This window comes from Mytilus californianus, unplaced genomic scaffold, assembly GCF_021869535.1.
Source record: "Mytilus californianus isolate M0D057914Y unplaced genomic scaffold, xbMytCali1.0.p SCAF_1, whole genome shotgun sequence".
NCBI classification, from domain to species: Eukaryota; Metazoa; Mollusca; class Bivalvia; order Mytilida; family Mytilidae; genus Mytilus; species Mytilus californianus.
The window spans coordinates 117,520,764-117,547,660 of record NW_026262581.1 but is presented as its reverse complement, the minus strand read 5'-3'; the positions used below and the strand labels follow the sequence as shown (position 1 = coordinate 117,547,660).

The 26,897-nt window shown below is 32.5% G+C and overlaps 1 protein-coding gene across 1 annotated transcript; it reads right to left on the bottom strand.

The window, feature by feature from the left end:
* Positions 1 to 4,239: 4,239 nt before the first annotated feature.
* LOC127738861 (P-selectin-like) lies at positions 4,240 to 24,711 on the bottom strand. Its single transcript, XM_052250307.1, has 7 exons — positions 24,558 to 24,711; positions 23,680 to 23,859; positions 22,241 to 22,420; positions 17,322 to 17,504; positions 14,539 to 14,671; positions 7,298 to 7,350; positions 4,240 to 5,362 (listed from the first exon to the last, which is right to left on the bottom strand). Exons 1-7 carry the CDS (start codon positions 24,709 to 24,711, stop codon positions 5,313 to 5,315), a joined length of 933 nt encoding a protein of 310 aa, XP_052106267.1. The 3' UTR covers positions 4,240 to 5,312.
* Positions 24,712 to 26,897: the final 2,186 nt, after the last annotated feature.

Below are 26,897 nucleotides of genomic sequence, written 5' to 3'. Positions count from 1 at the left end.
CATCTTATTTCCGGTAAAACCTTACTTTGTAAAAACATTATAATTTAGTAATGTAAAAACTTAACAAAATTTGGTTTCCTTTAAGCTTCGGTCAATAAGATGATATATAAATATGTACATTAGTTTTCAATATCAAATCTTATTTTTTTACGTAAATCAACTTTGACCCAAAATAGTGTTAAACCTTTATCAAGACAATGAATGGCTATGCAGTTACTGTATTCAAATCTATACACACCCCGTGGTTAACTTCATAATTGTTTCCTGTTAAAGCAGGAGAGGATTCAGTCCCCCTTAAAATTTGAAAAAGATATTTTTCGCCATAAAATTCTTCCAAAAGTTTTCGACTTGCTTCGCTCGATGAATTATTAGGGTCACGTCTCCTCTAAAAATCAATTCTTCATCCGCGTCTAATAAAAATTACTTGCACGGAAAAGGGTCAATTTCAAAAACTATTTCGGTATATAAAAATTATCAGTTAAATATATATTGGCAATTTGAACGTCGAGAATTAAAAGTGCCTCCTTATCTGGCGATAAGATATAGAAAAAAAAAACTCAATATGAATTCTATTTACTTCAAATTCCTTTCTTTGAAATATTTTAGCTAAAATTCCCTGATTCAATTATATATTTGACAGTACGCAAGTAGGCGCGTCATGTGGAAAATGACCCGACTGCCCCTTCCTTTATAATTAAGTTATTAAATACGACAGCCTGCATATTTCCTCGTGAAAATTTATTAATTATGAATGTTATCGTAATAGTCTGTAATCTGCATAATGTAATCTGATTAATGCATGGTAGAACAAACTGACTTGGTAATTTACAAATCATGGTTGTCTTTATTTTGACGACTCAATATTGCAATCGAAAAATTCTACAGAACGATAAAAGATTGATCTAATAAAGCATCAATTTGCATTTCTGTCCACTACGAATGGTAGTTTAAAAAACAATCTTGAAATAGAAAATAATCTTATCCTGAAGGAGGAAGTGATGTACATTTTTAACATAGGCGTGTTTGAGTCTACGGATATTCCCTTAAAACACCAAATATGGATGTACAATTACAATTTAAATTTCATATTTTTCTTCAATCAGATTAAAGTCCACGCTTTGCTTGCAAACCTTGGAAGCGTAGTGGTATCACAGGGTCTGAATTTCAATCAGATTGTATTTTCTCATACATTAAGATTAAATGTTTTATCATTAATTTACTTATTTTCGAAAGTATGATACGAGAAAAACTAAATAGAATTATATTGGCCAAGCCAGAAACGTTTAAACAGATATGTCTATGGTCAAAAAAAACATATTGGAGACAATACTAGCCAAATTTTGCTATAAGCTAGTACTTAATTGTCTCAGTAACACAATCAAGAGTCAGAAAACTTACACATTCATTTTGTTAATGTACATATCGCCAATAATTAAATCGTCGACCATGTTCTGTCAACATAAAACATCATTTTTGTATTTTCTTATAGCCTTGGACCTGGCCAAACCTCCCCTTCGTGTAAGCATGGGAGTAAAATGAAATACTGTCATAGCGTAAGTAAGTCTACTGTCGAGATTTGAGCCATGATCTCAGACTTATTTTGTAAAATCTTGGTCCGTTTTATAACACTTCGTGTGTTTCCGTTCTTAGTCAGATGTGCAACTGAATCGATCACAACTTATTTAAAACACCCCCTTACGAAAAAGGCGGTAACATTTTACATTTTAAGTGTAAATATCATGTTTCGTGCACCCTCCTTCTAATATAACCTCCTTGATGTAACTGAATATTTTAGCAAACGTTATATTAAAATAATCATATCATTTTTTTGGGGGGAGTGAAAAAGGAAAATCGGTCAAAAATTTTCTTGAAGGTGAAAAAACAGATTTTTAATATGTAAAGATTCTTGAATGAAATAAAAAAGGAAATACAATAGGAGTAACATATATAAAAAAAGGCAACGAAAGGCTTAAATTCGAAGAAAACAGACAAATCCATTGCATGTGCACGGATTGATATTTTTTCTTGGATACACGATTTTGTAATTAGTTGTTATTGCCTTTAAACTAGCTTTTAGTAACTGCGAGCACTCTCAAATTGGTACATTGTGTCTTTAGTATTTTAGTTTTTCTGCTTGGTATCAATTTCATGAGTCAACCACTTTTCAAGTATTTTTTTTAGTATGTTTTTATGAGATGCTGTTACATCACTGTCCCAGGTTAGGGGAAGTGGACGCCCGTAAACATTATTTCACTCGCCACATTCTGTTTGTGCCTGTGCAAAGTCAGGAGCCTGTAATTCAGTGGTTGTCATTTGTTGCTGTATTTCAAATTTGTTTTTCTTTTACTGTTTTCTATTTCGATGCCATTTATAGCTGATTGTGCAATATGGATTTTGCTCGTATGGTGACCTATAGTTGCTGACATCTACGTTATGTAGTATTTGATGGATATTTGTCTCACTGGTAATTATACCACATCCCGTAATTTCATATTGAAGTTTAAATGGTATTTGAAAATTCAAAAGGTTGAATACAATAAATTTCAAAACTGTTCCCCCGCCTACCGAAAACAGTTTTACTTCTTTATAGTCGTAAAAATGGAGATCCTGCCATTATTTTGGGATACGAATGAAAAACTCTTAGTAGTACAGTCATCTTTTAATATGTCAAAAAGAATATTTATTGGAAATAAAATTGCACTATTATTATTAACAGGAATACCCATTAAAACGTTATATAATATGATTTGCACAACAGGAATTATCTTTCTCTGAACTAAGGGTTAACGCGGAAACAATATGATCGTGCATTGACTTCTCCCATTCATCAGTAAAACCCATACGTTTAGTAGTGCAAAATGCATAAATATCTAGTCTAGTTCGATCGGAATAGGGATGTGATCTCCGATGTCTCGATAGGAGAGCGCTACTTTCTCTGCAAGTTGAGGAATCCTTGCAACATCTCTCTGGGGGTATATCAGTAAATGTTGCAAGGCAAAATGTCTATCCATAACTAACATAGTTACACTAATTTTTCTGTGACAGTTAAAATTTCTGTCCGTGATCCGAATTGACCCGCTTTTTAGTACTTACCTGTTGCTATTATTGTTGATTTGTTCTCGTCCTAAATATATATCTCATTCCATAATTAAAATGTGTTACTTTATTTTGTAAAAGTTTTGTTGTTGGGATTGTTTGAAAGAAAACAGGAGTAAAGATATCGCATGGGCAAAACTTAAAACAAATGAGACACTACCATGGCAAAAAACAGGGGAACAGACAAATTGCAGTCTATACTGAAAACTAAAGATTGAGCAACATAAACCCCACAAAAAAAAACGGCGAAGAACTCATGTCCTCCGGAAAGGGTCAGTTGTTCTTACTAGATTAGAAAAGGTCGAACATTTATTATATGCTTTTAATCAGTATTGCATTCGTACCAACATGACAACAATAACTGTATGCTATTATACCGGTAAGTTTAAAATTATAAGTTATCGTGTTCAGTGAATATTCAGCATTAACTGAAGTAGCTCACATTTAAGTAATCATGTTTAATAAATATTAAGCGTTTACTTAATTAGCTCACATTTAAGTTATAATGTTAAATAAATATTTAGCATTTACTGAAGTAGCTCATATTTAAGTATCATGTTTTAAATGAATATTCAACATTAACTGAAGTAGCTCACATTTAAATATCATGTTAAATGAATATTCAGCATTTACTGAAGTAGCTCACATTTAAGTTATCATGTTAAATGAATATTCAGCATTTACTGAAGTAGCTCGCATTTGAGTTATCATGTTAAATGAATATTCAGCATTTACTGAAGTAGCTCACATTTAAGTTATCATGTTAAATGAATATTCAGCATTTACTGGTGTAGCTCACATTTAAGTTATCATGTTAAATGAATATTCAGCATTACCTAAAGTAGCTCACATTTAAGTTATCATGTTAAATAAATATTCAGCATTAACCGAAGTAGCTCGCATTTAAGTTATCATGTTAAATGAATATTCAGCATTTACTGAAGTAGCTCGCATGTAAGGTTGAACTGCCAAATCATTTACATTATCCACATATTTGCTTATGGAATCTGATATCAGGATAGGCTTAACTTTATCTGAAAAAAATGTTCAATATGGCAAGGAATCAACATGATATTTTGGCCACAGAGATTTATCTTCAAGAAAAAAGTATCCGTCTGTAACCAATCACATTAGGTTTGTAAATTCAGGAGGAACTTTTGTTGACTAAAAATTATAATTTGAAAACGCAACATATAAAGCTATGTGATAAGTGTAATGAATGTTAAACTCGATCACAATCAGTTGTCTGAACTGTTCAATGGACTATAAGTTACAGGTACATGTACCTGTCTATTTTTATCCTTGTTTAAGAAAGTACAGATTGATTGATTGATTGTTGAGTGCTTAACGTCCAGTGGCAACCACTTCATGAATATTCGGGACGAGAACAAGATATCAATAAACACAATATGTATGTCCTGTAATATAGGCCGTCCGGGATGTAAATCGGGGAAAATTGCCACTGGAAAATGAGGTTATGTTGGATAGGGACAGAAATGTTGCCTTGCAACAGGCCACCTACGGACGCCTCAAAGAGTTGTTGCAAGGGCACTCTTTACACAAAGCAACGGATTTAACGTCCCCATTCTGACCGGACGTGGCTGTGTACTTGTACATCCCGCACAGCCAAACGGACGCCCCACTTTGACAAAGTTCCAGTGTATTAATATGTAGGGTTAACTAAAAATTAAACTTCTAGAGTTTGCAAAACACTTTACTCTACACTGGGATTGGTCGTAGCACCAACATATATAATCAGTAACTTTAGCATCAGTCAGCTTACACCATTCAACATCTAGGATGTAAACCCCATCATACAAGGTTACAAAATTATGCCGTAAATAATATCATGTTGGCCTTATTTTTGGGTATTTATATCCATTCATATAGATAAACTTCATCTAACAATGTTTCTCATAAACCACAGTGAACACTTTTACAAAAAACAATTCATTCAAGTTGTCTATTAATTAGATTAGGCTGGTCCAGAGATATAAAAACAAATATGACTGTCAGAGTAGATATCTTTCTAAGATAAATATCTGAACACACTTCCTATATACAATTTCATTGATGACACGGTTTCACTCTTTTTTATATTGATAAAACGTACGAAGATATTTAAATAAAAACATATGTTCTACGTGTTCCTTGGTAGAACGAGAACTGAGAAGTAAATTTTTGACCATTATTCTGAAAAATTTCTGATACAATCTTCATGTCAATTCAGTGTACGTTTCCTCGTTCCTTGAATTCTGTCTTTCAACTGAAAAATGATAAGTTCAATATTACAACTATAGCTAGTCCTTAGCAGCAAGGAATCTGTATACATATAATACAGGATTCAGAAACAACCAAAGTTGTTATTGTTATAATTCCTTTTTGTAAACGAGAAATTAAAAAATAAAATTAACACTTTAACAATTTTACTTGTTCTGATAGAATTCGAACTTCATAGAAATTTTAAACTGCTCTAGGGTTTACAGCTTCTGTCATTAACTGCGCTAACGGCGATAGAAGTTTTATAGAGTTCCTGATAGATTAAAAGGAGGCTAGAACTGATACCCTAACTTTACGTGCTAATAAAAATCAACAATCATTCGTACGAAGGCTTCGGATCGTCATGTTAAATGAGGATATACACACTATATTGCAATTCATTTACATTACTTTATTGCATAAAACACCAAGATTAAGTAAAAATATAACACAATGTACATAATCAATAAATATTTTTGAAAACATCAAGTTTATGTCTTTAATATCAATAGTCCAATGTAAAACAGTGACTAACTAGTTTTCAAAATATTTCCTGATATTCTCAAATTTCCTTGGATGAGGACAGAGCATTTTTTGAAAATGAGGTGAAACATGTTTAGAATTTTATCTCTGTACCTTTTATTTAATGTTTTAACCTCAGTAGCTGACTGTTATAATGTTACCAGAATCAGTCTAAAATTAAACCATTTTCACGAAAGGTTAAACATCTTTTGGGCAAAAATCAATTTTTAACATCTGCTATTCCCAAAATATATAAGTGTTGTCCTAAAACTTACATTGTCGACTTCATGAACTTTTTTTTTATAATGAATTTGCTTCATTGTAACTATATTGTATATTGAATATATACTGGGAGGAGATAATGGTATAACATTAGTTTAAACAAAAATAATTATCTAATAACGAGGGACTATTAATTCGTTCTTGGATATCTCTTTGTGGTATTTTAAAAATGCAAATTGATAAACCAAAAACCGACATTATTAATAAGTCTATAATGGGGATCCAGGGACTCCATATTTTGTTATATTCCTCTTCAGAGAGGGTTTTAAATGAAATGTTTTTAGAATAATTTTGATATTCAAAGGAAGTTCAATATTTGTCATTTCAAAAATCCAGTTGTTTAGTGCGTGCCAGAGACTGGAGATCGTATGATAACTCCAACATAAATGCTCTATGATCTCTGGTTCTTCTTTGCAAAATTTACATATATTGCTACTATTTATTTTCATCTTGTAAAGTAGTGTATAAGTTCCCAACAAAATTCAATGGATAATTCAATATTGGAACCAGCAAAGCTTTGTGCTTCTAGTATATTCCATGAACTTCATAATTGATTTGTACTTCTAATTGTTTCGCTTGGTTTATATAGCTAGATTTGTTTTTCAGGAACTGCTTTTGTGTTTTCAAAAGTACTACTGTTATCTTGGTCAAATTTCAGACATCTGCAATGATCTCGAACTTTGAGTGAAGGGTAAAAATTGAAAGTCACAATTTTAACATTTTTTTCACTGGGTCTAGTTAAAAAATTCATATAACGCACAATATTGACAAAGTGAAATTCCATTGAGGTTTAACAAGAAAAGTACAACAAAAATACAAGACAAATTAAAAAAAGGGAGGAAGTCCATAAAAGAGAGGCGAAAGATACCAAAGGAACATTCAAACTCATAAGTCGAAAATAAACTTACAATGCCATGGCTAAAAAAGAGAAAGACCAACAGACAAACAATAGTACACAAAACACAACATAGAAAACTAAAGACTGAGCAACACGAACCACACCAAAAACTGGGGGTCATAAAAACTGACAAAATCAAAAGCTATTAATTAACGGAACAAGTGAGAAATAACTGCCGATTAAAAGGCAAAAAGTATGGACAAATACCGTTGTTAAAATGGAGAGCAATTATAAACGTACCCGTATTTAACTGCATATCTTCATATACTGTAACGTGTTTCCTCAATCGTTTCCTTTGAAGGTAGAAAAGCAAAAGATTATTCATTTTATATTACCGGATGTGTTCCATTATTCCATTAAAGGGGCATTAGCTGCCACATTCATGTTCACCGATTTGACTCAAATTCTCATATTTGATATATAACATACTTAAATGTATATCCAGATATAAAAAGTCTAAAATAAACAAAATTATTAACAATGCATGGGCTCGATAATATGTATTAGCATTTCGTGTGTATTTTAGTCTAGACGCCATCTGATTAACCATCGAGGTGACCTCCGAAGACTGCCGACGGTCATATAACTGATATAAACATAAATATAGATATAAATAGATAGCGAACTCGTGCAATTAGAGTTTTCTATGTCTGTTTGATTTCATATTATAGGTTAAAAATATATGTTTTTACCTGTATAAGAATAAGTTTTTTGTGGATCGAATTAGTCAATCAATTGGTTTACCCTTGTTTCACTTTCAATGCTGACATTCTATTCCTTTTAATAACTGAACACGCATAAATCATGCGTAACCCATCTCTAGCTAAGGGTTTAAGGGGTTAAATTGAAGGTCACATTAATACGGATTCAATGAGGTCGAATTATTTACTTGCAAGTGAATAATTCATCACCGATGTTTCTTAGCTTATTTTGACAAAATTGAACCAAACCTGCTGCTAAAAGCGAATTATTATTTCTCTATTTCACTTCCATTAATGATTGAAAAAAAGCGTTCTTTAATATTTTTTTATATCTCGTAGCAAATGCCCCTTTAAAGGTAACATCACTGTTGATAAAGTAAATGTGAAATTTCACTTCAAGCGAAAATGACAAGAAATAAATTTTCACATAAAATGTGTACCAACATCTTTCATGGGTTTTGCCAAAATGTATATATATTGTTTGTCATATTATCAATTTACACTCTTAAATTGTTCGATCAATTAATAACAGTCATGATGCACCGATTATCAGGTTGTCCACATATTGAAAGCTGCGAGTCACAATATCAAACTTTTTGTCGAGTGAGCGCAGCGAACGAGTTCAAAAAGGCGTCATATTGTGTCAATATGAAGACAACCAGATAATCGATTTATCAGATTGTATTTTGCATGATAGACACAAGTGTTTTCTTTGATTCACCAGTAAACTGGAAGCTGATTTGATAAGTTCGGGTCAAACTTATCAACGTCGGTGATATGTCCCGGTCAAAGTTATTAAGGGTGGGTCAACGTATTTTACGTCACAAAGCTGTGATATGCAATTTTGTTAAGAGCTGAGCAGAGTGATACAGACAGTGGGACGACCGATAATAAGGTGTATTGCACTAATATTTAATCAAATAATTGACCGCACTAAGGACGACAGACTCTGGGAGGAAGATGATGTGCGTAAACAATATTACCAACATCTCAAGATTGAAGACGCTGAAACAGGTGAATGAAATTTAATTGATTAATGGGTTATTCAATGTGCTTGCAATTGACCCATTGAAGTTAATCAAAGTATGATTTTGTGTATCTTGTCAACACCTCCAAATAAACTTTACATCCTCCCGCGGTGATCTAGTTAAAACTTATTTTGTTATAGAGGTTTATAATTATGCTCCCATCCAAGAGGAAAAAAACTCTTACAAAATAGTATATTAAGGGAAGGCCAATTGATTTTTTTTTGGTGGAGGGGGGGGATTCGGAAATAAATATCCTTGAAAAAACAGAAATCAAATATTAACCTAGACCAATGTAGGATGTAAATGAATATTCTGCCCAACAACTTACGGGAAATAACTGTTTACAAAAGTAAGCACGAAATAGATAAGCCAGCCTAGCAACAGCTAAACATGAATATTTCACCCAAAATTATCATCCTGTCCATTACTGTGTTAAGATGAGCATAATTTTATCAAATGCCAAATATTTCATGCATATTCTTCAACTGGTTTTTTCGCTTTAATTTGGAAAGGGGGTTACAGTTGGTAGTTACATCCCGAGTATAAGGTAATATCAATTATTTGCTTTGTAGCCGGCGCTTTGATACTGACACTGACATTGCATGTACATTTTGTAAATGACTTGTAACAATAAGCCTGATTTTGTTTTCGATACATCTAAATATTGATGTCATTTCTATATAGTAATATACGTATATAATGTTTTAACGTTTAAGCAACATGAAAGATAAAGTTAGCTTCACGAATTGATGTGAAAATACTAATTTGACTTCAGTATTTAAATACATTCTTGATAATTGCAGTTAAATTTCCATATTTTAAGGAAGATAGAGAAACATTGATTATTTTAAGAAATGAATATTTTGTAAAAAAAAAGGAAATATATCTTTTCCATCATGGTGTTTTATATCTTTTTATACTGTTCAAGATTACCCCAATGGCATGTTCAAGTACAGAAACATCTTTCTAAATATAAATAAAAACCTAAACTGGTTTTTTTTACGAGGTTGTTCAACATCTACCTACAGATCAACTTCTAGATTTTTGAAATATAAATTGTTACAAGCCGAAGAACATTATTTCAAAAATTCAGATTTTTTTTGTGGGGGGGGGGGGGAGGGGGGATTATATTATACATCTAATCTTTCTTTGTGAAAGATTCTGCATTGTTAATATTAAAATCAAGCAATATTGAAAATAAACAACCAATAAAATTATCTGTAAGCCGACTGAAGTAGAAAATCAAAACATAATCAAAACATATTTGATACGCCCGTATCGCCCCGTTATCTAAATTATGGTGCCTACAGTTGGGATCAGTTCACAACTCTCTTGAAATCGATCAGATCTGCCTGTAGAACAGTTTTCCTGAAAGAAGCGGTTTTACCCTAGATTTTGGCAGTTCTTCCTAAAACAGCCTTCGACAGTTCTATCCTAGAACTTATTCTGACAGTTTTACCATAGAACAGAACAGTTCTATATCTAGAACAGTTTTAGACAGCTCGATATTTTTTAAATAGTTTTTAAATTCACTTGAATACAAAAAACATGTAATGCACCATTTCTTCTAAAAGACATGGATTGTGGATAAATGAAATAACACTTTATAAATTATGTTCGTCCGGAGAGGATTTCTGAAAAAGACCCAATACTTGATCATGCAATTGATTTAGGTAACATGGGTATTGAAGCATTACTGATGAGGATGATTTGCAAAACTATGTCCAATTGAAGAAAGTACTTTCATTGATGTAATGTTAAGGGACGGAAATGTTCCTTGCTAAATTTCAAACTATCGGCAAACAGGAAGAAGTTGAAAGGCAGATCTAAAAAATGATTTTTGCTGCAGGTTAATCAATAAAGTGTGTTTGTATTGCCTACACAATTTGTCAATATAATGGAAAGATATACAACTATCACACAATTGTGAGGTTTAGCTAGCTATAATATCGGTTTAACCCACCATTTTCTTCCGCTGTCTTTACCTATATAAACGAGGAGGAGATGTGGTGCGATTGCCGATGAGACAAAAATCCACCAGCGTTACAATGAAGTGGTAATAATCAAGTGTAGGCCATCGTACTGGCTTCAACAATAAGAACCGTATAGCCACCACGAAAGGTCCGACATAAAAACTTGAAACAATTTAATTGAGGAAACAAACGGCGTTATATTTATAACAAAACAATTTACGAAAAACAAATATGACAAGCATGAACAAATGAAAAACACTATACTACAGACTACTGACTTGGGACAGGCACATACAAAACATGTTTGTGAGAGCTCAACCCTCCCCCTAATATGGGACAGTGGTGTAACAGCACACCATAAGAACAAACTGTTAAAATCAGTTGCAATTGGCTTAACTCAAAAGATCGGTACGGGGCACAAAAATAACTATCATCAAAACAGTAGCCACAAAGCACCGCAGTACTCACACTTACAAAAAGCTAGTTCAAAGCCAATAACAACTAATAAATACATCTTGTCTTCCCAGACTAAAGTATCAATCAGTACCCATTCAACGGATTTAGTGTAAAGACATAAACAATCTGAGAAACGCATGACCATGTGCAATGCCAAAATATAGGGAAACAATATCGACATGATGTAGGATCATGGGTTTGCATAACTGTACATATATAGCATATTAATTTTTCAAAAACAGACTCAATGTAAGTACCGAGAAAAACAAAATTTAGTGTAGAGTTTCCCATGTGAAACTAAAATATCCAAACCTAGAAAAGTACATTAAATACTGTCTGTTATTAGGTTTATTTAAAGTCATATGAAACTTCAAATCTAAAAAAAAAGATAAATATGTTTTGTATACTTGAATTAATAAGTTTTACTATAAAACAAGTGTACTTGAGCTTTCTTGTAAAAGAAAATCCTTTTTTTTTCTCTTAATAATCATAAATGTACTGCTATTGAATTATTGCCTTCCCGTACACCAATTCGCAGATATTTTCCCGTATGCAGTGACCTTAACTACGAGAATTCTCGTTAAAACTTCGGCCACCGCACAGCGCAAGTGATAGGGGGAAACCATGATGAAAGAATGTAAATGCACTGGGGGGTTGAATAGTAATAACAGATTTTTAAAGAACAAAATTTAATACAACAAATCATTTAACAACTGTTAAGGAAAAGTTTTATTAACAGATGGGAACGCATGGAAAATGTAAAAAAAAATTATTATGGCTCTATCAATTCACTAAATTGTCACGTGCTCCATGTGCTCTGTTTTTATTGTTTATTATTGTCACGATCCGGTAAACTTCGGCAACAAACTCGAAAGTTAATTAGCTTGCAGAATGAAATATTATTTGTCGGTAATACGTTATAAAATTCGTACTAAAAATAAACAACGTGCATATAGGACTTAGTTTAGTATATATGCATGCATTGATTCAATAATTTCGATAACATTAAATTTAAAAGAAACTCGTTTCATATGATTCTTTTTGGTAAAGTTCACTAGTAAACAAAAATTCAATCAAGGTAAATAAAATAAAAGGGAAGTGTTATTACATTTATCAATTAAATGTAATTTAGAAGTATCTTTACTGATCTGCTATCAAAGGGATACCATTGGTGCCCATAAAAATACCTACAACCTGTCGATAAACTTTATTGCTGAAACGTACATAAATATTATCAAAGATAAAATTTAAAGCTTTAATCATTTCATCACATTTTAGGTAAATAGATCTAGATATAAGAAGATGTGGTATGAGTGCCAATGAGACAACTCTCCATCGAAGTCAAAATTTAAAAAAGTAAACCAATATAGGTCAAAGTACGGTCTTCAACACGGAACCTTGGCTCACACCGAACAGTAAGCTATAAAGGGCCCCAAAAATTACTAGTGTAATATCATTCAAACGGGAAAACCAACGGTACAGAAGAAGACTTTTTTGTGAGTTATCAAATAAATCTGCAAACAGATTTTTCAAAAGACTATTTAATTAAAAAAGAAAACGCCTCTTTGATAAGATTGTGTGGTAGTGTAGTGTACAGAGTCGAAAAATCATAACTGTCAAACGAATTCAACGAACCATCAAAAGCACGCAATTTATCCAGAACATCCAATGAGTTTTTGACACTCCAAAAATAGTTATTTCATTATTTTTCTATGCTTTATTACAAAATTTAATAAACAGTTCGATAGAAGTAAGGGAACTAGCTAACAACACTAAAAGATTAGTCGTTGAACAATCACTTATAAAATTGAGAATGGAAACGGGGAATGCATCAAAGAGACAACAACCCGACAAAAGAGCATTAATCAGCCCAAGACCATAAATGAGCCTTCAACACAGCGAGAAACTGAGACAAAATTTAAACATTTTTTCGTAGTTTAGGAAGCCAATAAATAGCAGGGACTTTCTAATTTACAGAGGATGTCTAAGCTGAGCTGTGGTAGTGACATGATTATTAACTATTTGAGTCTCTGTTGAGCGCATGGCCTTGAATGTAGATGAAGGTATAATTTCATTCTAAAGGACATCCGTGTAGCATTAAGTAATTACATCGTGTTTGCTGCTTTGGCGGCTGGTACAAACACAAAACGCTTGTCGAGTACTTTTGTTTTTAATCCTAGAAATGGGCGTATTTCTTTCCCTTTTATTAATTTCTAAATCATTTCCGAAATGTGATATTCAAATATCAACAATAGTCAGATATTTATATAAATAGTAATCAAGTGACTTTTTTCAGATTTCTTGTTTGCACCAATTTTTTACAATAGGATGAAAAAGAATCTTTAATGACCTTGACGACACTCTTTCCAATCTATTTTTGACGGTGGACGATATTTTGGTCCTTTTTCCATAAAATTTACAACCTCTCGGTCTTGAACGATGTTGAGGTCCCCTGTAATTACATGATCATAGGGGTCATAGACGATGTCTAGTCCAGTGATTCAGTGATTCCATTGGTTGATATAGTCGAACGTTTGTTTATTTTAGGTTTAACGAACTTTTTGAATTTAAATTAGAGTTCTGTATTTTTTTAATAATATTATTTTCGGACGGACGATGTGCAGAGGTTATTCTACCTGCTTTCGCCGTTGTTGACTCGGATAATTACCTTCAACGATCAAATATAAACACGTGAACGCTAGGGATATATAAAATATCTTACAATCGTTAGGAGCTAAAAGACCAAAAAGGACATCAAAAGAATAGTTAAATTCATCTAAGGTAAAATTTGCTTTAGGTAGTAGAAGACTAAGTTTCTTAATAATTTCTTAATCTATCAACGGGGATTTTAGAAATATGCTATAAATCACGTCGGTGGCGAATCACTGACTTCTGGGCTGAGAAAACCCTCAGTGACTAATATTCTACCAGCAGACTATTTGATCCAGAGCTAGTAAATAAAAATACTAAAGTAACAGATTAAAAATCCTTTGTGAGAGGGTTTGTTCTTCCTGTTTCTTTGCGCCAACATCGGTTTCACGACTCGTCTGCCTTGTTTTTCCAACATTAATTTACCCCAAAAATATGTACTAATATCATTCCACATGTTTGAAACTTTCGAAAGGCTACCACATTTTTAGGCTAAAGCGTGCGCGTAAACATTTTTCAACGTCCAATATTTTGAAAAATTCATTATTATGAGTAATATGATAGTAAGTTATAAAAATATCGATGAATATTGTCTTTTATTTTTGCAAGGATTGCTTGTGCTATTTTATAAAACTATTTTCCTTGTCTATGTATGGATAAAATAGTTCTATTACCTGTAACAAAAGCAAGTTCCTATATATACCCCTGCAGATATTGTAACTATTGCAGCTAAAATCCCTCCAAATAATCCATAGGACATACATATACGTCTAATTTCCACGGAATCTTTCTTAGATTGTAGTTTGTCTAGACAAAAGAACGCAAACTACGTATTTATATATATATTGGTTTTACATGCATATTGATTTTCAGGGAAAGACATATCAAAATATTTCAGAAGATCCTTCAACAAACAGAAGCAAACCGAATTTTCCAATCTCCACTTAAATTACCGATACATTGACAAATCATTTAAGGTCCAATGATTTGCTTAAGATTTTTATTTTTAGTTTTGCTAGCGTTTTGTGACTTTTTTATATTTGTAAAAAAAAAAACACATTATAGGCCAAATAAAGTTCAAAATTGAAGAGCATTGAGGACCCAAAATTCCGAATGGTTTTGTCAAGGTTAACTCATCCTGGAGTAGAAAATCCTTAGTATTTCGAAAAATTCAAAGCTTTGTAAACAGTTAATCTATAACTATGACCCTATCAATTATAATTCATGTCAGCACAGAAGTGCTGATTACTAGGCTGGTGATACCCTCAAGGAGGAAACCTTACTAGCATAGATACCATGATTAAAATAGTGTGCGCCAAACACGCTGTCATCTACAAAAGACTCATCAGTTACGCTCGAAAAAAGGGTGAAAAGGCTAAATAAAGTACGAAATGTAAGTAATCTTCTTGGTGTTGGTGTTTTTATACTTAAATATACACAAAACGGTCACATTATTTATCAAATGATGAAGAATCCAGCAAAAAAAAAGTAAAATTCACGAAAGCGTCGCATGCAACGTCCACAAAAAAGTCAACTTTTGGAATTGAGCAATTTAAATATGTCACAGGCATCCATTTCTTAAAAAGTACATATTAATGATGGACTGTTGTCAAATCGTTCTAAATATGTGGAAAATAAAACAAAACATCGGTTTTTCGATTTTTGATGATGTGAAGTGAAGCATTTATGCAATTTAGGTACCCCTCATTACAGAATATTGAGTGGTTTGGATGTCGGTTAAAATCCATTTTCTATGATTCAGTATGGATTCAAAATTAGAATTGTGGAATTTTCAAATAAGGACATCTACAAAATAAACACATAATCTTTTTGTACATTGCTACTTCTTCTTCTTTTGTTTAACGTAAAGCAATCAGCAATCAATCAATCTTCTACTATTTCTTCTTCATGGTGGTATATAAGATTAACGTTGAGTTTTCTTTGGTTGTTATTTAAAAGAATTCGGGAAAAGGATGTTCAATATATCACTATTATGCATGTACTATTTAATTTGAAAATGTAAAGCTTTAAAACAATACAATTGATATTGAAACGAAAAAAATAATTAATTATTCACTCATATTTTTCAAGAAATAATTTGCTGATTTAGATTATATTGATAAAAAATCACATATAATTTGAAAACTAGAGGCTCTGAAGAGCCTGTGTCGCTAACCTTGGTCTATGTGCATATTTAACAAAGGACACTCTCCAACATTGTAGACGAGAATAGAATTCATGAAAAAAATCTCTGTTTTGTTGATCTAGCCTTTTAGTCTAAATTACTTTCAGTCTGTTTAGTTTCTCTCTATCTTTTTTAGTTTTTGCTCAAAACACAAAAGAGGGTTTAAAAATCATCATTTAAGGGCAATCACTCCTATAAAGAGTGACAGTCTACACACTATATCGGCAAAATTTGACTTGTTAGTAGATCTTGCCTATCTGATCATTTTGTGATTTAAAGTGTCTATTCATCTATTATGATTTTTATCATACAAGGCAAAACACAAAAAAATGGTAAAAATCGTCATTAAAGCGCAATAACTCTAATAAGGAGTCGTCGGACGATTTCCTCCAAATGTCATAATTGTAGATCTTGTCTTGCTGATCATTTATGCTTATTTAAGTTTCAATCTATCTATTATAATTTTTAAGATATAAGGCAAAAACGCAAACAAATTGTCATAAAAGGGCAATAACTCTAATAAGGAGTCGACTGACGATTTCGAACATGAGATTTATATGTAGAACTTGTCTAATTGATAATTTTTGCAATTTAAAGTTTCTCTCTATCTATTATAGTTTTCAAGGAAATAGGCAAAAACGAAAAAAAAAAGTACAATTTGTCATTTAAGGGCAATAACTCCTACAAGAAGTCGTCTGATAATTTTGACGTATACAGACAATTGGTATAGCTCAACATTCTGAACATTTCTGCCCCTATCAGATTTCCTCTATTTATAACGGTTTTCAAAATAATAGACAAAACTTGCATTTTACCTCTATGTTCTATTTTTAGCCATGTCGGCCATCTTGGTTGGCAGGCGGGGTCATCGGACACATTTTTAAATTAAATACCCCAATGATGATTGTGGCCAAGTTTGGTTAAATTTGGCCCAGTAGTTTCAGAGGAGAATATTTTTGTAAAAGTTAACGACGACGGACGACGACGACGACAACGACGGTCGACGGACGCCAAGTGATGAGAAAAGCTCACTTGGCCCTTCGGGTCAGGTGAGCTAAAAAAAAAACCCTGATGAAATGCAATTGTGTATTAAAATATAATTCTTAGAAACTGAATTCGAAAATTTAGAAAAAGAGATATGATAAAAAGAATATCCGGAACAGGGTTTTATCAGTAAGAATAAAATTATCTGTTTACTGCATGACCAAATTATCGATATCATTTACATCATTTCAAATGAAAGTAATGATTTTTTTATGTTAACACTATTACCTATACTTGTACACTGTGGTACAGAACTCCAAAATCTAGTTGAATTACACTCAAGAAGATCATAACCTTCAACTGTATAACCAGTTTCACAAGTGACCTTGACTGTTTCAGGATATCGATAATCTTTTGTCTGGTTTGGTAGTAAGGCTTTGTCAATCTTAGGCAACGGAGAGCATGGAATACCTAATGCAAATTTAAATTAATTAAAAGTTGTTTTTTATACAGTGGAAAAAACAAACAGGAGTCTCATTTCTATTTTAAATTTTCAGTTGCTGTCTAATGCATGTAGATATATAACACACCTTCTCTTTTCAATTGGCAAATATCGGACGTACACTCTAAAAATGTGTTTAGGGCCTTAACATAAATTTATACATGTTACTTATAATGCATTTGTAAACTCGTTCTTATGCTAAATATGTTCTTCTTCTTAACATGTTGAGGAAAGTGTTTAAGGCTTAAACATGTTTAACCCTCTATGTGTTTAACCTGACAACATGTTGAAGATACACATGTTTATGTCCTGGTCCTTTATCAACAAAAAATAAAACATTTTAAGTAAGTCACATCATAACTTAGATTAGGCTAAACACTCATTAAAAATTAAATAGAACATGAACTAGGTGGCCATTAAAACATAATAAATCATCTTATGGTAACTAAGACTGCAAATATAGTAAATAGAATCTTTTTGCATTTGCCTTTGTTGTGGCCATTTAAAGAGTTTGCTGTTAGGCATAGTAGTCCTCCCCATGTAATGAAGGGTACACAATTATTTGTAGTTGTCTTTCAAATTCTACATGTAAAATTAAGTGGTTGTGACCTTTACATAGCCCTCTATGAATTTGTGCATTGTTGAAGGCAATACACCAACCCTTAAAGAAAAGCTATGAGGGAATATGTTCAACTTCTTCTAATTTTTATAAATTCGTGTATATTTACAACACATATTTCCCTATTCAAGCATATGGTCAATGATTGCTCACAAAATAAACAATAAACTAATACATTGTTTGAAAAATTTATCACAATCCAGTAATTTCTGCAAATTTCTACAACTGGTATAAAAATAAGGAGATGTGGTATAATTGCGAATGAGACAACTATTCAGCAAAGACTAAAGGAGGAGGATGTAAATAACTTATTCAACATCGAAATCATTTTACAATGTGAAGACAGTAAGAACTAATTAAGATGTAAAAAAAAAATCATGTAACTAGCTAACCAAATTGAATTCTTTTGGGATGATTTAGGCAACAATTTGACTTGAAATAGGAAGAGTGATTTTTTATTCAAGGTTTTAAATAGTTTTTAGAGAAATATGAACCTTTATCTCAATCAAAAATGTGTTGAATACATAATAAGTTGCAAACATGTATACAGTGGCTGCTTCACTAACAGATTAATGTGCTAGCCTTCTTACAACATGTATACAAGTGGCTGCTTCACTGACAGATTAATGTGCTAGCCTTCTTACAACATGTTAACAAGTGGCTGCTTCACTAACAGATTAATGTGCTAGCCTTCTTACAACATGTATACAAGTGGCTGCTTCACTAACAGATTAATGTGCTAGCCTTCTTACAACATGTTTACAAGTGGCTGCTTCACTAACAGATTAATGTGCTATCCTTTTTACAACATATATATACAAGTGGCTGCTTCACTAACAGTTTATGTGCTAGCCTTCTTACAACATGTTTACAAGTGGCTGCTTCACTAACAGATTAATGTGCTAGCCTTCTTACAACATGTATACAATTGACTGCTTCACTGACAGATTAATGTGCTAGCCTTCTTACAACATGCTCACAAAAAATGTATGTTAAAACTTAGTCACATCTATTTAAACCTTTTTTTAACTTAAGAATGATAAAAATCATGATATTCTATCAGGCTATTAGTTGTTGTATATATGATATATACACTTAAAAATATAAACAGTAAGATGTGAAAATTAATTGCTCTTATTTGCAAACAAATATATATTTTAAAATTTCTTTCCAAAGTACGTTAACTGACATTGGAATAGTAACAAAACCTCATATTGAATGTTTACTTATAGCGGAAATGCAATTGTGATTTGTTCAAAGCATTTTCTAGCACAACTATTTAATAAAATCACTTCACAAATCAGGAGAAGATTCCCCAACACAGTAACAGAACAAATGCGAACATTTGGTGTGAATGTAACGTGATTAATTTAAAAAAAAAATCCCAATCATACCGACGTACTTGGAATCAAACATCTTTATTATTTTTAAAGATTTTTTTAATATTAACATTGTGAACCGAAATAAAAAGAATTCAACTTCTAAAACTTAGGGTAATATGAAGCCAACATAATTAATGGTCAGTATTCAAGACCATCCCACTTTTCACCGATGGTACATTCAAGGGTATAATTTACACTTTCAGCACCCGTGATAATAATAAGACAGGTGTAACATGTGGCACACACAGTGCCACGCTAAGCCTGGGCCTTAAATTACAGTTTTTATCTAACTTTGAAGTTAAATATATGTACAACTAATTTAACTTCGTATGAACTATAGATGCTGTTGCATTCTTACTTGGGCAGAAATAACTAAACAAAATAATAAATGAATATACTTACAATGAAATTGTGACTACTTCTTGTTTATTGGAACTCATTTTTGTGATAATGGCTGACCAGACTGCTTCTTTGTATAAAACGATATGTTTTGGCCTTGAGCTTTTGGCGGGATTATAGATTTGATAGATATGGCATAATATACATTTTCTAATCCAACACATTAATCCCGTAACATGTTTTGACGATAAACATACTCAGCTAAAAAACGTGTGCTCATATTTAGGTAAAACATGTTAAAGAAAGTGTTCAGGGCCGAAACACAATTTTTAGAGTGTATATTGCATTTGAAATGGGCGATGGAACATATTTCATTTTTGGTTTTCACTCTTTTTTATTAGAAACATTCTCAAAAGTATGATTCATTACAAATGCATGTAGGATAGATCAGAGACTTGAGTTAGTGAATAAGTGTTGTGGTTTATTTAAAAAAAAACGTATAACCGACTGGCCGCTTGGTGTTTTCTACTTTCTTTAATGTAGATGTCTTAGATTTTGAAAATGAAATTGTTTCCAGTTCGAAATGTATACTGTATTTTATTTAGACATTAGTTTGAATGAGCCACAACTCCTCTGAAGGAAATCTAAAAAACAAAAAACTGCAAATCAAAATTAAAACTTATGGTTTACAGTACAATTAATATTGATATGCATTGTTTCAATATCTTTAAATAACACTGTTCGGTTAACATATAAAGGGATTTTTTTTTGTTATCCTTTAACTACAACACAACGTGAAAAAAAACTCTGGCAGGCAACAGTACGTTACATATTTCTTTTTGGGTATGAATATATTTTTGGACATTTTTCTCGTTTCCAAAATTTCCTGAGTAGATAGGAAGCTGACGTACCTTAACGAGGAATAGCTCTCATCTTGATTGCTGATCAGCTCTATATCACGACGGTTTATACTCTCTAAGTTCTACTCTAACGCGGTACCACGTAGAAAATCAAGTAGGGCTATACCGCTCGGGAACTACTTGTCAAATTGCTCTGTGAAAGTATGCATGGTAGTTGTACACAGCATGTGTATACACATACCCCTATGGTGACGAATGTCTGTCAAAAATATGGGCTAGCTCAGGTACAATATTTTAGCGGAAAATTATGCTAAATTATCTGAGAACACACTTCCATTCTGCGTGTGTGTCGTGTCAACTGTGGGTGGTAAATAATTTGTTTAATTTGCAATTTGCAATTTGACAGAATGGGAAAAGAAAATGAGGGTTACATTCGAGGAAAAGAGGACTGGATTGTTGTTACATGTAAGACAATTGAAACATAAATATCCGTCGTCATCTATGAAACAGACGTTCATTACGGTCAACCAGCTCTTGATGAAGTCCGTAAAATTTTCGAAGGTATGATTTTATCATCAGCTCAGTAGTCGGTACTTCGGTACTGACATGATTTATAACAAACCTTTCTAAAATTGCCCGTTTATAAATTTTGAAATTATAAAGAAACTAAGGTTTCAACTCCCTCAGGCAAAGTTGACCTTAGATGGATTTGGCTATTTGTTTTAGGTATTTTTGTCATATAGCTCTTCAACTGTTTCGGTACTTATACATCCCTCGGATTTCAAATGTTTGGCTTTGAGCGTTCCTGATTAAGGTAAATCCAGAAAAGCGCATCGGACATATGAAATTATTAAACGTGTTGTTTTTAATTTTTTTACATCACTGGGTCGATACCTCTACTGGTGGACTATCAGTCCCCGAGGGTATCATCAGCTCAGTAGTAAGTACTTCGGTACTGACATGATTTATAACAAACCTTTCTAAAATTGCCCGTTTATAAATTTTGAAATTATAAAGAAACTAAGGTTTCAACTCTCTCAGGCAAAGTTGACCTTAGATGGATTTGGCTATTTGTTTTAGGTATTTTTGTCATATAGCTCTTCAACTGTTTCGGTACTTATACATCCCTCGGATTTCAAATGTTTGGCTTTGAGCGTTCCTGATGAAGGTAAATCCAGAAAAGCGCTTCGGACGCATGAAATTATTAAACGTGTTGTTTTCAATTTTTTACCTTCACACCAGGATTTCTATAATCAATGGTTTAATGTCAACATACTACGATCAGAGTATTTATAATTAGCTTTGACTACAATTGACGGTATTCACGTTGGGTTGTTTTCTGCCCGAAACTCTTGATTTTATTTCATTATTTACGTTTGAAACATGTTACATTAATAACTTTATAAAAAACCTATGTTCGTGGTTCGGATAAACAAATGATATATCTAAATAATGAAAGAATAAACAGAATATGAAAGACAATGCTTATATAAATAAATGCTTACCTGTGCAATTTGGTTGAATGTCACTCCATGTTCCATCAGAATGACATGTAATACTTGTAGATGACGCCAATGCATATCCTTCATCACATGTGAACGTGACATTGTCATTATATATGTATGATTGTTTAACTGGGTGCCATTTTTGATGAAGTTCATTTGAGAAACCATGACAAGTAACAACTGAAACAAAAACAGAGAAAAAACACATTTTCAAATGAGAAGGTACTATTCAGTGCAAAATAATGGAGGCAACAGTAGTTGGCCGATGTTCAAATCGGGGAAATCCATTCAAAATAACTGACTCTTAAATTAAGTATATTTCAAACTCTTTTTGATTTTTAGAATCTTCCGTGATTTGGACAAATGTTCAAAATTATATACAAATGCAGATTCTGCTTAAATTGAACTCCATAATAATAAAACCCAACAACAAATACAAAACAAACGATAATATCAAAATGCTTGACTTTTGATGTTCTAAATATTTATTTGGATTTATATTTCAACAAACAGTACAGAAATGTATATATCTAATTCCGCTCTTCAAAATGTGATGTTTATTTGTTCGTTTGCTGAGCTCACTCGCTGAAAAGATTCACATTGTGGTTCGCGACTGATATTTTACATTATCTTACCTCCTATACATTTCTAGGAATATTATTGGTTAAAAGTGACCGCGTGGAGACCGTGTGTATTTCATATGGGGTTAGTAGGCGTGGTTTATTTTAATACACGGTTAGTAGAGGTGTTACATCCCTTTAAAATAACATCACGACGTTGAGGAAAAATCTGAAAAGTTTCACCCGGACAACAGACGAAAACATTGACCATGAACGATTAAATAAATGTTGAAAACACATTAAAGACTAAGAAATTGTTATTGTTGGCATTTGTTTTAATATAGACTAATGGAAGTATGTTCTTTATATTGAAGACTTGATCACTTTGATAGGCCACTAGTCTAAATAACACATGTTAAGATAATCGGTAAGATAAATTCGTTACACAGTGTGCTAGTGACCTAATACGATATATAGGGGTCAGTAAAATTCATATAGGGTTCGAACTTTGCTCTACCTATATATCGTATTAGATCACTAGCACACTGTGTAACTTGAAATATCAATTGGTAGAAAACCCGATAATCTATACTTATGTGCCCCTGGTACTGTTTCGCGTGCCCTTAAAATAAGCCTAGTTTTGCAACAACAAAATAAAGTATGGAAATATTTGATTACGATGTCATTTAGACGTCATCTCATTTAAACATCTGATTTTTACCAGTATTTATCGTTTGAAGCAATTTTTGGTTCACCAGTTTTTCTTTCTAATAAGCATATTCATGTATAATAAAAGCAAAAGACAGAAAATTGATTTCAAACTTGACGTTACATAGTTATTTAAGACTTAAAGCCTAGTAGGTTTCAAATTGTTACTACCTTCACATGTTGGTATTGTATTCCTCCAATTGCCAGACTCTTGACATGATAGGTTTCTTAAACCATTTAATTTGTATCCAGTTTCGCATGCAAGGTTGACAGTTTCTCCATATCTGTATGAATCCTTGTTGTCCTGTGTTTGTAAATGGGCCCGAAGCGATAGATCTGGACATGATGCGCCTTTAAGTATAAATGTTTAGCTTTTTTTATATGAATATAGAATAGAAAGTAATAAACACAAAAACAAACAAGAAAATCCGAATCCAACTACAAATCGAGAGATAACTCATAAACATCGAAGGTAGTTACATGTGTCTTAATGAATGACACATTAGACCTATAAAACATGAATTATGTCAAATTTATCACAAACATTATCTGCATTGCAAATTACACCTGTAGCATTACAGTTAACAATATTTGTTATGGTAGAGTTTTCGTAGAATCAGATTAACCAGGATTAAAATTTTGTACGCCAGCCGCTCGTTTCGTCTACAAAAGACTATTCAGTGACGATCGAATCAATAAAGTTAAGAAGGCCAAATAAAGTACGAAGTTGAAGAGCATTAGGGACCCAACATTCCGAAAGGCTTTGCTAAATACAGATAAGGTAATCTTTTTCTGGGTTAGAAAATCCTTAGTTATTCAAAAAAATCAAAGTATGTAAACAGTTAATGTATAATTATGAGCAAATCAATGATTCTCCGTGTCAACACAGAAGTGCTGACTACTGGGCTGGTGATACCTTCGGGGAGGAAACCTCCACTAGCAGTGGAATCGACACAGAATGTAAGACATGCTATATTGTGAATCTACCTGTAGTCATTTAAACACCACTCCTTTAAAAAATGATAATGAAGTTTTTAAAACTATCGTACTATCACATATAGGCACATTACAACTACCCCGTCCTCCTTCCGTATCAAAATAACACCAAGGTCCATTATCATTATATCGATCTCCTGTCGGTGTCCTGCAGTAATTCTCCTGTTGAGACAGATAACTAATGGCTTTATTCCAATGTATGTCCATCTCTAGTGATGTTTATCATTCCGTCGTAATTATGATCCGATGTTGAATTTCTGCAATCTATATTTACAAATTTTCGATTTTAGCCAATTGGAAATAATGATTTATATCTTTCAAGATCGGATTATATGATTCTATGCATTCCTTTTCTATTTGAGTTAACATATTCACTTATTATAATGTATGACACTCATATCTTAATATTGTTTGTCTGAATAATAGGTTCTTGACTGCAATGGCGATTGCCAAATAAACGGATCACCAGATATAACAAAATGGATCTTAAATATAAATTTAATACCAAACAGAAAACAATAAACTTGCGGAAAAGGTGGTATGCTGCAAACATGAGGTGCAAAATATTGTACATCATATCCGGATTTCGACAATAAATGTCTCTTCAGTGATGTTAGGAATCGAAACGGTATTTGAAAGGCAATATAATTAACATCAATTTGGGGTTGACTCTTAAGTTTTGAAGAGTGGAAACAGGATAAACGGATTATATAAACTCGAAGGCAAATATAATACAAGCCCAAACGAAAAAATACAAACAAGTCTAAATTGAAAACAACGTTCAAACCTATGACTGCGTTGGATAAAAACCGCAATTTTTATACGTGTGCATGCAAAACAAATTTCTTGGTAGAGGAGTCTAAATACAGCACAAACAACATTTTCCAAAAGACAAAAAAAGTGAAAAAGTATATTTTAACAAAACGCATTTGACTAGCAGGTCGGACAATGGATGTTCTTAAACCCTGCTGACTGCCATTGGCAATTGCCAAATAAACCGATCACCAGATGTAATAAAATGGATCTTAATTATTAATTTAATACCAAACAGAAAACAATAAACTTGCGGAAAAGAAGGTATACCGCAAACATAAAGTGCAAAAATTGGTACACCATATCCGGATTTCGACAATTAATGTCTCTTCAGTGATGTTAGGAATCAAAACGGTATTTGGAAGGCCATATAATTTACCTCAATTTAGGATTGACTCTTCAAATTTGAAGAGTCGAAATAGGATGAACGGATTATATAAACCCGAAGGCAAATAGTCTATCTTTCACCGATGTTTAAATTTTTTAATTTGCAGGAGCTTATAATGAGATATTTGGTCGTCTTCTTCGTGGCAATTCTAATGAATTCTGAACAAAATAGCATAATTATGCGTACAGACAACAAACGATAGAAATGCATGTATGTGATAACGAATCTTACTGAGTATTCACTGCTATTCATATATTTATATTTATATTACTCTTACCTCCTATACATTTCTAGGAATGCGACCGCATGGAGACCCTGTATATTTAATATAGGGTTAGTGGGCGTGTTTTTATTTTAATATTGGGTTAGTAGCAGTGTTACGTCCCTTTGTAAAAACAACATGACGTTGTGAAGAAAAATCTGCGAACGTTTCGCCCAAACAACAGATGGAGAAATTGATAAGCAGATTCTTAATATTGAAGACTTGATCACTTTGATAGGACACTTGGCCACTAGTCTAAATGCCACATGTTAAGATAGACGGTAAGGTAAATTTAATAATATAAGAAGATGCCGTCGTTTGTTTGCAAATAAGACAACTTTCCACAAGAGACCATATGATATTAGAGCAAAACCCATACCACATAGCAAGCTATAAAAGACCCTAACATGACAAATGTAAAACAATTCTAACGGCCTGAGTTATATGAGGAAAACAAGTAGAGGCTCTGAAGAGTCTATGTCGCCCACCCAGGCCTTAGTGCATGCATTTTCAACAATGAACACTATCCAACATTGTACCATAGAATATATTCCATGAATAAATTTCTCATAATTGTTTTTCTGTTTTCCCATAATACGAAGAAGGGCAAAAATCATCATTTAATTTTGGATAAAAACCGCAATTTTTATATACGTGTGCATGCAAAACAAATTTCTTGGTAGAGGAGTCTAAATACAGCACAAACAACATTTTCCAAAAGACAAAAAAAGTGAAAAAGTATATATTAACAAAACGTATTTAACTAGCAGGTCGGACAACGGATGTTCTTAAACCCTGCTGACTGCCATTGGCGATTGCCAAATAAACCGACCACCAGATGTAATAGAATAGATCTTAATTATTAATTTAATACCAAACAGAAAACAATAAACTTTCGGAAAAGATGGTATACCGCAAACAAAAGGTGCA

Excerpts from the sequence above, each read along its gene's own strand:
- LOC127738861 (XM_052250307.1), bottom strand. The coding sequence starts at position 24,711 with ATGGACATACATTGGAATAAAGCCATTAGTTATCTGTCTCAACAGGAG. Across the intron at positions 17,505-22,240 it reads CATTCAACCAAATTGCACAG|GTATTCCATGCTCTCCGTTG; the intron begins GTAAGCATTTAT and ends AATTTGCATTAG. Across the intron at positions 14,672-17,321 it reads ACCACAGTGTACAAGTATAG|ACAAACTACAATCTAAGAAA; the intron begins GTAATAGTGTTA and ends TCTTTTGTCTAG.